General features: G+C 57.2%; 1 protein-coding gene across 1 annotated transcript in view; it reads right to left on the bottom strand.

The window, feature by feature from the left end:
• The window catches only part of LOC137360350 (neural cell adhesion molecule L1-like), a 68127-nt gene that overhangs the window by 20739 nt on the left and 32554 nt on the right, over window positions 1–14834 (bottom strand). Inside the window, exons 14-15 of the mRNA XM_068025788.1 lie at window positions 3000–3176; window positions 319–438 (exon numbers count right to left, since the gene is read on the bottom strand). Of these exons, the coding sequence (XP_067881889.1) occupies window positions 319–438; window positions 3000–3176 (297 nt within the window). The remainder of the gene's footprint in view (window positions 1–318; window positions 439–2999; window positions 3177–14834) is intronic.

The following is a 14834-nucleotide window of genomic DNA, read 5'->3' as shown; positions in this document are numbered from 1 at the left end:
CCCTCCGACAGCGCGTTGCTCCCTCAATACTGACCCTCCGACAGTGCGGAGCCCCCTCAGCCCTGGGTGCGTCGGCCTGGTTTATGGGGCCCGTTCTCTCGAGTGGAACCTGAATCCACAAGCTTCCGACCCAGGAGCGAGAGCGCCCCCGACTGAGCCAAACGGACACCGTACGGGGCTGCGCCCACCCCCTCAGTCGGGTAGTGTTGGCAGGATTGGGTGGGGGCAGTGGGGGGGGGGGAGCGGTGGGGGGGCAGAACCAGCCAGGAGGGAGACCGATTGCCGAGCGGACGGAGTGTATGGTCTCGGTGAACTTACCGTCTTTGGCCATGTACTGGACGTGAAGCTCTGCCACCCTGTGGCCCTCCAGACCGATCCAGGTGATGTTTGTGTGCGTGTCGCCCATAACGTAGCTGATATTTTTCAAGACTCTGGGCTCTAAACAGACAGAGGGCAGAGCGTTAATGCAAAGCTGCAAGGGGCAGAGGCCAGGCAGTCTAGAGGCAGGCGGGACGGGTCTCGACTCTCAGCTTCACACGCCCAAGGACGAGGCTAATTGCACCTTTGCAACGCCTACCCTGCCAACAGAAGCTCGGAAACACGGCAGCCGATCTACGCACAGCAAGCTCCCAGAAACAGCTCCCTCAGTACTGACCCCCCCACCCCCGCCCCCCCCCCCACCCCGACAGTGCGGCGCCCCCTCGGTACCAACCCTCCGAGCCACAGCTGACCCACGGAGTGGCGATGGAGCCAGAGACACAAGTGGAGTGGACGATGTGGAGAACGTGACATGCGGGAGGTTGGCGAAACGCAGACCTCCTTAAGACGTGGGATTCAACAGAAATCAGGCGCTTAGAAATGGGAAGGCACGGACGTGGTGGGAAGAGATTGCTGGGCTGGCCCCAGCTCTAATCAGCACCTTCGTTCGCCTGTGAACCCCATCCTCCTCCATCGACCTTCACTGCACAAGGAGAGGAGCATTTAATTTACTTCATCCTGGCTTCACCAGGGGAATTCAAGCCCAGTACCCTCACCCTGTTAGTGACCTGAACAGAAATTGTTTCACGTGGTAACCACAGACCACAAAGAGGGGAAAACAGCAGCTATTTCATCCCACTGCTTGTTCCGACTCGCAAATAAACAGTCACTCCCATTGCCCAAAATGAGACCTGGCATTGGTTTCAGTGGTCCTGGGTTTGGGGGGGGGAGGTGGGGGGGGGGGAAGAGAAGGAAAATCAGCCAGGGTTCCTGGTTCTGATCACTGCGCAACGCTAGAAAGTGCTGGCGCATCATATTAGGGCAGGGGCGGTCCCCCTCCGTGATGCCCGCTCCACAGCGGACAGGCCGCGCTGTCGGAGGGGCAGTGCTGAGGGAGTGCCGTACTGTCAGAGGAGCCGTTAAACCGGAGACCCTGTTCGCGCTCGCAGGTGGACATAAAAGATCTCACAGCCCCTATTAGAAGGCGAGCAGGGTTTGGGGGTGGGGCGAGTTCTCCCCGGCGTCCTGGGGCTGATATTTTCCCTCAACCAGCGTCACTAAAAAGAAAACCAGACGATCTGGGTCATTATCGCGTTGCTGCTCGTGGGAGCTTGCTGCGCGCAAATTGGCTGTCAGAGCAAGACTGTGCATGACAGAGTCTGTATTCAATTAGAGACACACCAATACTCCTGGACGATTGATGTAACTACAGCACTGGGGGTTTATTTCATGGCCTCCTGGTCGGCCTCCCAACATCCACTCCCCTTAAATTTCAGCTCATCCAGATGCTGCTGCCCTGTTTCCCAAAATGTACCAAGTCCTATTCACTCATCGCCTCCCCGTGCTCGCTGACAGACAGCGGCCCACGCCCAGCGACGCCTCCATTTTAAACTTCTCATCCTCGTTCTCAAAATCCCTCCCCGGCCTCATTGCCCCCCCTCCCCGTCTCTGTAACCTCCTCCAGCCCCCACAACCCTCCGAAATCTCTGCGCTCCTCCAATTCCGGCCACTCTCTCTCTCCTCCTTTAAAACCTCCCCCTCGATCACCTGGACGAATATCTCCTGAGGTGGCTCGGTGTCAAATTTTTTTTTTTGAATTCATTCACAGGAACGTGGGCTGTTCAAGGCCAGCACTTATCGCCCATCCCCAATTGCCCTCCAGATTGCCCTCCAATTGCTTATCCCATCGAGCGCAGAAGATTAAGGGATGATCCCATCGAAGCCTCTGGTAGGTTGAGTGAGGGAGTTAAGATGCAGATCAGTCACGTCGTGCCCCCCACCCCCCGCCCCGCAGGGAGCCCTGATGGCCCCGGGCTGCCTGACTCAGTGCCACATCAGAGCAAGGCAAATCGTTCGGTCAACCAAGGGGCTGGGGGCGCCGCCTCCACAGTCGAATAGCTCACCGATGCTCCCTGGCCGGGCTAAACCCCCTGCCCCCCCGCCAATTCGGTCCGGACTCGGAGTCCCAAAGCCTATGGTCAAAATCCTGCCCAAAGGATCACTGTCACCCACACAGCCGACATCCCCAATACTCCGACGCGCCCGCGCAATAACTAAAGCAGTTTCCTCCCTCGCTGCTGCGTGAGCGAGCGAGGACGTGGAAGGCGACGAGAGACCGCGGATGTGATCTGCAGTCCCCAGCGACATGTGCTGTGATCTCCGAGGGAGAGCTGGATAACAGAACCGTTAAATTAAACTGGTGGGATGACAGGAGGCTGGGGTGACGGGGGTGACGGGGGCTCCCAGCCCGATGGGGGGACCATTAGGGGGAAAAAAAGCCACTTCATTGCCCAGCGGCCCGCGCTCCAATTCTCCGCCGCCTGTCGCTCCGGCCAGGGAACTCACCGCCACCGAGAGACGGGCGCCCGGGGATTTGCCCATGTGCAGAGCTGCAGCCCGGGCTGACCTTCAGACGTCCTGGCTCGAATCGCTCGACCTCCTCCCCCCGCCCGGGGCTGGACGCAGAAACGCCAAGTCCCCTCCCTCCCTCCACGGGCTCTTCCCAACCAGACGTGACTCACCTCCCTCCCGGCTGGTGAATATCTCCTTGGACGCGGCTCTGCCCCGACCTGCCGACGTCTGGCCCATCAGGTGGAACTTGTAGACGGACTGTGGCTGCAGGTGGCGGACCCTGTACCGCGTCGTGCCGGCCGACGATATGTTCAGCTCCCTCAGGGGGCCACTTGCCGTCCCGTTAACTGGCCGTTCAAAAAAAAAAACACAACGCCAGACGTCACCAAACCTCCTGGAATCACACAGCGCCGGAGGAAGAGGCCATTCGGCCCACTGTTCCCGTGCCAGCTCTTTGAAAGAGCTGTCCAATTAGTCCCCACTCCCCCCCACCGCCCCGCCGCTCTTTCCCCCATACCCCTGTAATTTTCTCCCCTTCCAGTATTTCTCCGATTCCCCTTTTGAAAGTTACTATTGAATCTGCTTCCACCGCCCTTTCAGGCAGCGCGTTCCACATCACAACAACTCACTGAGTCGAAAACATTCTCCTCCTCTCCCCCTGTGGTTCTTTTCCCGATTATCTTAAATCTGTGTCCCTCTGGTTACCGACCCTCCTACCACTGGGAAAGAGTTTCTCCTGACTTACTCCATCAAAACCCTTCCTGATTCTGAACGCCTCTGTTAAATCTCCCCTTAACCTGCTCTGCTCTGAGGAGAACAATCCCAGCTTCCCCCGGTCTCTCCACGTTAACTGAAGTCCCTCATCCCTGGAACCGTTCTGGTAAATCTCCCTCCGCCCCCCTCGCCAAGGCCCCCTTCACTCCCCCTCCGACTGACTCTCTCGTCCGAGCGGTTACACAGCGGTGCCGACAGTCTGCTCTTCACGACTGAGCCCAGATTGTGACCGCAGCAATTCATCTCTGGGATGCAGCTCGCCGCTCAGACCCTCAGACGTCACAGGTGCTATCAGGAGTTTAACAAAAAACAATGGACAATGATTTGTGGTGTTCACAGGACAGGTACAGCACGGGGGTTAGATACAGAGGAAAGCTCCCTCTACACTGTCCCCCATCAAACACTCCCAGGACAGGTACAGCACGGGGGTTAGATACAGAGTAAAGCTCCCTCTACACTGTCCCCCATCAAATACTCCCCAGGACAGGTACAGCACGGGGGTTAGATACAGAGTAAAGCTCCCTCTACACTGTCCCCCATCAAACACTCCCAGGACAGGTACAGCACTGGGATTGGCTGAGCAATTTGGGAAGCACTTCCTGCCTGCAATCAGGGGGAGCAGCTGCACCTGTGTTGCTGCAACTGGAGAGGAGAGAGGAGAGTGGAGTTGCTGCAGAGAGGTGCCTGTAGACAGCTGTATTTACTGTGGAACTGTTGCACTTTTTCAAGACTACGAAGACCTGAGAGTCATTTTGGAGAGGTGGGTGTTGGAGCACCAGAGAACTGTTGGTTGTTTGGACTGTTGGGGGAGGGAGAAGGCACCGGAAGATCCAGGGGTGGGGCTGCCAAATTCTATAGGGAGCCCCTGTACTAGCTCTTGTGTTTATCTGCCATCCTGCACAAAAGGGGCTCCCTCCCCACCCCCCAACTGTGTGGCTCGGGACGGCTGGAGCTGCCCGGCTGAAGAAAATCCTTATACAACAACAGAAAAGGGAGAGAACCGGGCGGCTCTAACCGACCCGGGCGAAGAACCCTCCCCTAACTGGAAGAGTGGAGTGTCGACTCTGCAGGAAGGTGCTCCAACCACCAATTGAAGTGTAACATCCTCGCAGCTGTTCTCTCTCTTCCATCACTCGGCCACCTATCCTCTCCTCTCCTTGTCCTTTTCAGCCCTATCCTCCTCTATTCCCATCCCCCCCCCTCCCCCATCATATTGCTTGTGTTTAAGAAAACTGTCGTGTGCTTTGTTTCTTGGGGGTGGGCGTAGCTCTGCGACCCCATGGCAAGCCCCTCTTCGCCGGTGGCGGGGCCTTCCCGTTCATATGCTGCTGCGGCTGCTGCAGCTGCACCTGTTGCCCCGTCACCGTTTGCTTTATTAACATCGAAGCATGGGGTCAAGAGCTACGTCCACCCGAACATGACTATCGAGGCATGCGTGAAAGCAATGGCCGAGGTTGTTGGCCCTTCGGCCATTGTTGCAGCCTCTAAAATGTATGGGAAGGCAGTGTTGTTCCTGAAGACCGAGCGGGCGGTGTCCCTGGCTCTGAGCAAGGGGCTCACCGTGGGCGGGACCTTTCTGCCAGTGGACCCCCTGGAGGCCACTGCGCAAAGGCTCATTCTATCCAATGTCCCGCCCTTCATTCCTGGCGAGCTCCTCCTTCCCCACCTGCACCATCTGGGGGAGGTAAAGACGGGGCTCACCCCAGTCCCGCTTGGTCTTCAGGAGAACAGCCTCCGACACGTGTACTCCTTCCGCCGCCAGTTATTCATGCAGCTGGCGCGGGAGGAGGTGACAGAGGGCCACTTTTATGTAGAATTCCAGGGGACGGCCTACCGCGTCTTCTGGACCTTGGACGGGGTGCGGTGCCATGTCTGTAAGGGGGTGGGGCATGTTCGTAAGAACTGCCCCAACCTCCCGGCTGCCAACTCCAACTCGGCGGCCCAGGGTGGCGACGCCGCACCTCCTCCCACCCCCCTACACCACCACCAGATACCATTCAGTTGGTACCGGAGGCTGTGGTTTTCACGGCCTCCGGCAGGGAGGGGGGTGACCGTCCAAGTGGAAGGAAGGCGCGGAGGAGAAATAAACATCGAGAGGCGCGTCCCCTGGACACTTTGACTCAACCTGAGCCTGAGCTCAGCCCAAAGCCCATTCCCATGGAATCCACCTGTCCCAGAGCTGGGCTCAGGCCCAGGGTGACTAAAAAGGGAAAAACGGGTGCGGAGGCGGAGGCCTCTGATGACATGGAGGTCTCTGAGTCTCCGCGCCCAAGTGCGAAAAAGAGGAGAAGGCACCCCTCCACAGAAATAACACAGGGCCCTGAGGTGCAGGGCCCATCTGTTGGAGGGGAGCTGCCTCCTGTTTCTGGTCCTCAGGTGCCCCCTACCGCCACCACCAAGGCTACAAAGTCCGGGCAGGTGCTCCCTATTCCTCAGGATGGAGGGGAGGGGATGGCCCCGGTACATGAGGCCCCTCCTGAAGGAGTAAGTGGGGCCCTGCTTGTGGTGGGGGAGCCCGGGGAAGCCGCCCATTCTGCCACTGCTACTGGGTCGGGTGTCCTGAATGAAGGGGAGGGCGAGGCCCCAGAGGGTCGGGCCTCCCAGCCGGAGTCCACCACCAACCAGGAGACCCCCGACCCAGTTATAACTGAGAATGCTGCCCCATCTGCTGGGCCTGTGGGTGCTAGCGGAGCGGGAGATGGCCTCCTCTCGCCGCCTCCAGTCTCGGCTCCGGCTGGTTTCCCGGAGTCCGGAACTTCTGTCTCCCCTGGACCACTCATTGGCCTGGGGACGGAGGTGGAGGGGGGTCCTGAACCGCTGGTGCCTACAGGCTCCAGTTTCACAATAGAACCCAGAGAGGACTCCTCCGCCATCGATCCTGGGGGTGGGATCGTGACGGAGGCGGGACCAGCTGGCGCGGCCGGGACGTCCGCCCCACAGTGTGTGGTGGATGTGTCGGCCGCTGGCGGTGACGACCCGGAGGAGGATGGGGATTCGGTGCGGGGTACGGAGGATGATCTTGATTCCATCGCCAGTGAGGTGGTGGAGTCCCTCGTGCCTCCCACGGAATCTCCTCTCATCCCCACGGCGGAACTCCGGGATTTCCTCGCGGCTTGCAGAGGTTGCCGCAATAAAGTTCAGCTGGCCCTCGACCGTTGGTCGAATCTGGCGCTGATCATCCAGTCCGTCCGTGCCGCCCTTAAGATAGCGGGCAAGCGCGCGGACGTGAAACTGGTTGAGAGGCGCCGTTTTAATGTGTTCCTCAATGGGTTGCCTGGGGAGTGGAGGGCCAGGTGCACTTCCACTCCCTCCTCACAGTGAGGTGTTTGTGACGGGTTTTAATTACCTTTGACATGAAGATAACCATAGCCAGCCTCAACATCAACGGCAGCAGGGGGTCTCACCGCAGATTTCACAATCTCTCAGTCCTCAGGGAAGGGAGATACGCGGTGAGCTTTCTGCAGGAAACCCACACCGTTCCGGGAGACGAAGCCACCTGGCTCCTGGAGTGGCAGGGTGGGGTCTACATGAGTCACCTCACCCCTATTTCTAGTGGGATGGCTATCTTGTTGGCCCCGACTTTTCAGCCGGAGATCTTGGGGGTCAAGGAGCTAGTGCCGGGCCGCTTGCTCCACCTCGCCGTTCACCTGGGTAGCGTGCCGCTCCACTTTGTGAACGTGTACGCGCCCAGGCCCAGCGCGTTGCAAGCGCGCTTCTTTGAAGAAGTGTCCGCTCTCTTGAGCTCCATCGATAGCGGCGAGTGCATCATCCTCGGGGGGGATTTTAACTGCACCCTCGAGGTGGGGGATAGCTCCGGTCCCCAGTGCGGCCAAGCGTCGGTGGAGAAGTTGAGGGGACTGATCAGCTCCCTTAACTTGGTGGACGTCTGGCAGAATCTCCATCCCGACTCCAGCGCCTTCACGTGGAGGTCTGGAGGAGGGGGGTCACGAATCGACCGCCTCTACATTTCGCAGGCGTACGTCTCCCGCGTTTCGGCGGCCTCCATGCGGCTGGTGCCGTGCTCGGACCACCGACTGGTGTGGGCGGAGTTTACTCCGCTCCGCACGCGGGCGGGGTCCGCGTACTGGCACTTTAACAACCGGCTGCTGGAGGACGTGCGATTTCGGGACTCGTTCTGTCGATTCTGGGCCGACTGGAGAAGGAAGCAGGGGGGCTTCCCCTCCTTGAGGCTATGGTGGGATGTGGGCAAGACTCACATCCGCGTCTTCTGTCAGGAGTACGCGAAGGGGTCGACCAAGAGGCAGGAAGCCGAGATCGGGCGCCTTGAGAGGCAGGTGCTCGACTTGGAGTCCCGCCTCGGTCATGCCGTCGTGGACCCAGCTCTGTGGCAGGCGTACAAAGAGAAGAAGGGCGCGCTGAGGGACCTGCAGCTCATAGGGTCCCGAGGCGCGTACGTGAGGTCGCGGATCCAGATCCTGGAAGATTTGGACCGCGCCTCTCCCTTCTTCTACTCGCTGGAAAAATGGCGGAGGGTCCGTAAGCAGCTCGTCGAGCTGCTGGCCGACGACGGATCCTCCATCACGGATACGGAGGGAATGGGCCTCCTGGTCCGGACGTATTACAGTGCGTTGTTCTCTCCGGATCCGTCCAGCGAGGATGCGCGCAGAGTTTTGTGGGAGGACCTGCCGCAGGTCAGCCCGGAGGGCGCCGAAGGATTGGAGGCTCCGCTCACGTTGGCGGAGCTGACTGGCGCCCTCCACCAGCTCTCGAGGGGCAAATCCCCAGGGCTGGATGGGTTGACCGTGGAGTTCCTCAGGGCGTTCTGGGACGTCCTGGGGGACGATTACGCGCGGGTCCTGGGGGAAAGCCTGGCGACCGGGGAGATGCCCCTCTCGTGGCGCAGGGCGGTCATCGTCCTGCTGCCGAAGAGGAGCGATCTCCGCCTGCTTAAAAACTGGCGTCCGGTCTCCCTCCTCAGCACGGATTATAAGATCTTTGCCCGGGCTATGTCTACCCGCCTGGGCTCCGTGCTGGCCCACATGATCCACCCCGACCAGTCCTACACGGTCCCGGGCCGGTCCATCCAGGACAACATCCACCTAGTCCGGGACCTGATCCATCTTTCCCAGAGGACTAGTCAGTCGGTCGCCTTTCTCTCCCTCGATCAGGAGAAGGCGTTCGACAGGGTGGATCACGATTACCTTTTCGGGACTCTGCGCGCTTTCGGACTCGGGCCGCATTTCGTGGCCCGGGTCTGACTTTTATACGCCGCCGCAGAGTGTCTAGTCAAAGTTAACGGGTCTTTGACGGCGCCCCTTCGCTTTGGGAGAGGAGTGCGTCAGGGGTGCCCCATGTCCGGCCAATTGTATACCATCTGCGTGGAGCCCTTCCTGTGCCTGCTTCGCAGGAGGTTGACGGGATTGGCTCTGCGCGAGCCGGCCATGCGGGTCGTCCTCACGGCTTACGCCGACGACGTGCTCCTCGCAGTCACAGATCCCGTTGACTTGCGGAGGATGCGCGACTGCCAGCAGACCTTTTCTGCCGCGTCCTCCGCGAGGATCAATTGGGAGAAATGTTCCTAACTCCTGGTGGGTCAGTGGCGGGTGGACTCCCTGCCGGAGGAGATGACACCTTTTGCGTGGAGCACCACGCACCTCCTCTATCTGGGAGTCCACCTTAGCCCCGCTGAGGAAGCCTGGCCGGCAAACTGGCAGGAGTTGGAGGCGAATGTCACCGCTCGGCTGGGGCGCTGGACAGGACTGCTCCGAGTGCTTTCCTACAGGGGCCGAGCGTTGGTCATAAACCAACTGGTGGCCTCCATGCTGTGGTACCGGTTGGTCACTTTGGCCCCGCCCCCTGTATTTGCCACCAAGATCCAGAAGAAACTCGTCGATTTCTTCTGGGGCAAGAGGAAACACTGGGTCTCTGCCGCGGTCCTGAGTCTCCCGATCGAGGAGGGCGGTCAGTCGCTGGTGTGCGTCCGCACCCAGGCTGTGACTCTCCGCCTTCGGACCCTGCAGAGATACCTGTACGCCGAGCGTCCTCCCAGATGGTGTGCGCTGGCGACGTATTTTTTCCGCCAGTGTCACTGCCTTCAAGACGACACGCAGCTCCCGGTGGAGTCCGTTAGCCGCGCCTCTCTGAGGGAGTTGCCTGTCTTTTACCGGGATCTTTTCCGAGTCTGGAACATGGTCGCCTCCAGTCAGGGCGCTCCCCCGCCGGCGGAGGAGAGCGCCTCGGCTGTCCGGGCGGCCGACTCCGGGGACGGTCTGGCGGGCGGAGGAGTAGCCGAAACCCCCGGGACGTCCTTCACTGCGGGTGGCGAGGGGGCTCGGGAGTGCGGAGCGATCCTGGCCGAGCTGACCCCCGCTCGGCCGGAACTGCTCATCGGACCCAGGCCCCGAAACCCTCCTCGGGAGCCGGTCCCGCACAACCCGAGCCGCCTCTCGGAAATGCCCTCCGTGCCATTCCAATCGGCGCGGAGGGGTTTCCTGTACGGGCTGCTCCTGCACACTCTCCACTTCCTCGCCCTCGTCAGCCGGCCGGACACGCCCTGGCGGTCCGCGTTGCCATCTGGCGGCGAGGGGAAACCCCGATGGAGGTCTCTCTACGCGGGAGTCTTCCCCCTTTACATCGGGGACCTGGGGTGGAGGGTGCTGCACAGAGCAGTCCCGTGCAATAGGCTTTTAAGTAGGTTCACGGACTCCCAGGCCGCCTGTACTTTCTGCGGCCTGGACGAGTCCGTGTTCCACATTTATACGGAGTGTGCGAGGTTGCAGCCCCTATTTGAGTATCTGAAGGGGCTGCTCCTCAAATTCTGGCTGCACTTCAGTCCCACGCTCCTGATCTTTGGCCACCCGGTGCGGAGGGGCTTGGGCCGGGAGGAGTATCTCCTTGTCGGTCTGCTCCTGGGCCTGGCCAAGGTGGCAATTCACAGGTCCAGGTTGCGGGCCGTCGGGGGGTCTGTCCTCCCCGATTGCCTGCCCCTCTTCCGCGGTTACGTTCGTGCCCGGGTGTCCCTGGAGAAGGAGCATGCGGTGTCCGCCGGTACGCTTGAGGCCTTCCGCGACCGGTGGGCACTGCAGGGACTGGAGTGCATTGTCGACGCCAAGAATGGCATTTTAATTTGAGTTTTTGTTTATTTACCTGGTTTTAATAAAGTTATTTTAAAAATATAAGTGTGTATATAAAGGGGGCCTGAGGAATAAAGGCCCCCTCGACATAAAAAAAAAACGGGGGTTAGATACAGAGTAAATCTCCCTCTACACTGTCCCCATCAAACACTCCCCAGGACAGGTACAGCACGGGGTTAGATACAGAGTAAATCTCCCTCTACACTGTCCCCATCAAACACTCCCCAGGACAGGTACAGCACGGGGTTAGATACAGAGTAAATCTCCCTCTACACTGTCCCCATCAAACACTCCCAGGGTAGGTTTCTACCTATTCTATGTAACTTTTACCAATTTCCAGTGCCTACAGTGAGTACACACACAGGTACTTACTCACACAGGTACTTACTGACTCACACAGGTACTGACTCACACAGGTACTTACTGACTCACACAGGTACTTACTGACTCACACAGGTACTTACTGACTCACACAGGTACTGACGCACACAGGTACTGACTCACACAGGTACTGACTCACACAGGTACTTACTGACTCACACAGGTACTGACTCACACAGGTACTTACTGACTCACACAGGTACTGACTCACACAGGTACTTACTGACTCACACAGGTACTTACTGACTCACACAGGTACTGACTCACACAGGTACTGACTCACACAGGTACTGACTCACACAGGTACTGACTCACACAGGTACTTACTGACTCACACAGGTACTGACTCACACAGGTACTTACTGACTCACACAGGTACTTACTGACTCACACAGGTACTGACGCACACAGGTACTGACTCACACAGGTACTGACTCACACAGGTACTGACTCACACAGGTACTGACTCACACAGGTACTTACTGACTCACACAGGTACTGACTCACACAGGTACTGACTCACACAGGTACTGACTCACACAGGTACTTACTGACTCACACAGGTACTGACGCACACAGGTACTGACGCACACAGGTACTGACTCACACAGGTACTGACGCACACAGGTACTGACGCACACAGGTACTGACTCACACAGGTACTGACGCACACAGGTACTGACGCACACAGGTACTGACGCACACAGGTACTGACTCACACAGGTACTGACGCACACAGGTACTGACGCACACAGGTACTGACTCACACAGGTACTGACTCACACAGGTACTGACTCACACAGGTACTTACTGACTCACACAGGTACTGACGCACACAGGTACTGACTCACACAGGTACTGACTCACACAGGTACTTACTGACTCACACAGGTACTTACTGACTCACACAGGTACTGACTCACACAGGTACTGACTCACACAGGTACTGACGCACACAGGTACTGACGCACACAGGTACTGACGCACACAGGTACTGACTCACACAGGTACTGACTCACACAGGTACTGACGCACACAGGTACTTACTGACTCACACAGGTACTGACTCACACAGGTACTTACTGACTCACACAGGTACTGACGCACACAGGTACTGACTCACACAGGTACTTACTGACTCACACAGGTACTTACTGACTCACACAGGTACTTACTGACTCACACAGGTACTGACGCACACAGGTACTGACTCACACAGGTACTTACTGACTCACACAGGTACTTACTGACTCACACAGGTACTGACGCACACAGGTACTGACGCACACAGGTACTGACTCACACAGGTACTTACTGACTCACACAGGTACTTACTGACTCACACAGGTACTTACTGACTCACACAGGTACTGACGCACACAGGTACTTACTGACTCACACAGGTACTTACTGACTCACACAGGTACTTACTGACTCACACAGGTACTGACGCACACAGGTACTGACGCACACAGGTACTGACGCACACAGGTACTTACTGACTCACACAGGTACTGACGCACACAGGTACTGACTCACACAGGTACTTACTGACTCACACAGGTACTTACTGACTCACACAGGTACTGACGCACACAGGTACTGACTCACACAGGTACTGACTCACACAGGTACTTACTGACTCACACAGGTACTTACTGACTCACACAGGTACTTACTGACTCACACAGGTACTGACGCACACAGGTACTGACTCACACAGGTACTTACTGACTCACACAGGTACTTACTGACTCACACAGGTACTGACGCACACAGGTACTTACTGACTCACACAGGTACTTACTGACTCACACAGGTACTGACGCACACAGGTACTGACGCACACAGGTACTGACTCACACAGGTACTGACTCACACAGGTACTGACTCACACAGGTACTGACGCACACAGGTACTTACTGACTCACACAGGTACTGACGCACACAGGTACTGACTCACACAGGTACTTACTGACTCACACAGGTACTTACTGACTCACACAGGTACTTACTGACTCACACAGGTACTGACGCACACAGGTACTGACGCACACAGGTACTGACTCACACAGGTACTGACTCACACAGGTACTGACTCACACAGGTACTGACTCACACAGGTACTGACGCACACAGGACTGACGCACACAGGTACTGACTCACACAGGTACTGACGCACACAGGTACTTACTGACTCACACAGGTACTGACTCACACAGGTACTTACTGACTCACACAGGTACTGACGCACACAGGTACTGACTCACACAGGTACTGACTCACACAGGTACTGACTCACACAGGTACTGACGCACACAGGTACTGACGCACACAGGTACTGACGCACACAGGTACTGACGCACACAGGTACTGACGCACACAGGTACTGACTCACACAGGTACTGACGCACACAGGTACTGACGCACACAGGTACTGACTCACACAGGTACTGACTCACACAGGTACTGACTCACACAGGTACTGACTCACACAGGTACTGACTCACACAGGTACTGACTCACACAGGTACTTACTGACTCACACAGGTACTGACTCACACAGGTACTTACTGACTCACACAGGTACTGACTCACACAGGTACTGACTCACACAGGTACTGACTCACACAGGTACTGACTCACACAGGTACTGACTCACACAGGTACTGACTCACACAGGTACTGACTCACACAGGTACTGACTCACACAGGTACTGACTCACACAGGTACTGACTCACACAGGTACTGACTCACACAGGTACTGACGCACACAGGTACTGACTCACACAGGTACTGACTCACACAGGTACTGACTCACACAGGTACTGACGCACACAGGTACTGACTCACACAGGTACTGACTCACACAGGTACTGACTCACACAGGTACTTACTGACTCACACAGGTACTGACTCACACAGGTACTGACTCACACAGGTACTGACTCACACAGGTACTTACTGACTCACACAGGTACTGACTCACACAGGTACTGACTCACACAGGTACTGACTCACACAGGTACTGACTCACACAGGTACTGACTCACACAGGTACTGACTCACACAGGTACTGACTCACACAGGTACTTACTGACTCACACAGGTACTTACTGACTCACACAGGTACTACTGACTCACACAGGTACTTACTGACGCACACAGGTACTGACGCACACAGGTACTGACTCACACAGGTACTGACTCACACAGGTACTTACTGACTCACACAGGTACTGACTCACACAGGTACTGACTCACACAGGTACTGACTCACACAGGTACTACTGACTCACACAGGTACTTACTGACTCACACAGGTACTGACTCACACAGGTACTTACTGACTCACACAGGTACTTACTGACTCACACAGGTACTGACTCACACAGGTACTGACTCACACAGGTACTGACTCACACAGGTACTGACGCACACAGGTACTGACGCACACAGGTACTGACTCACACAGGTACTACTGACTCACACAGGTACTGACTCACACAGGTACTGACTCACACAGGTACTTACTGACTCACACAGGTACTTACTGACTCACACAGGTACTACTGACTCACACAGGTACTTACTGACGCACACAGGTACTTACTGACGCACACAGGTACTGACGCACACAGGACTGACTCACACAAGTACTTACTGACTCACACAGGTACTGACTCACACAGGTACCTGACTCACACAGGTACTTACTGACTCACACAGGTACTTACTGACTCACACAGGTACTA

Source organism: Heterodontus francisci, unplaced genomic scaffold, assembly GCF_036365525.1.
Source record: "Heterodontus francisci isolate sHetFra1 unplaced genomic scaffold, sHetFra1.hap1 HAP1_SCAFFOLD_878, whole genome shotgun sequence".
Lineage (NCBI taxonomy): Eukaryota > Metazoa > Chordata > Chondrichthyes > Heterodontiformes > Heterodontidae > Heterodontus > Heterodontus francisci.
The sequence above is the reverse complement of the archived record's forward strand: the minus strand, read 5'-3'. Positions and strand labels throughout refer to the sequence as shown.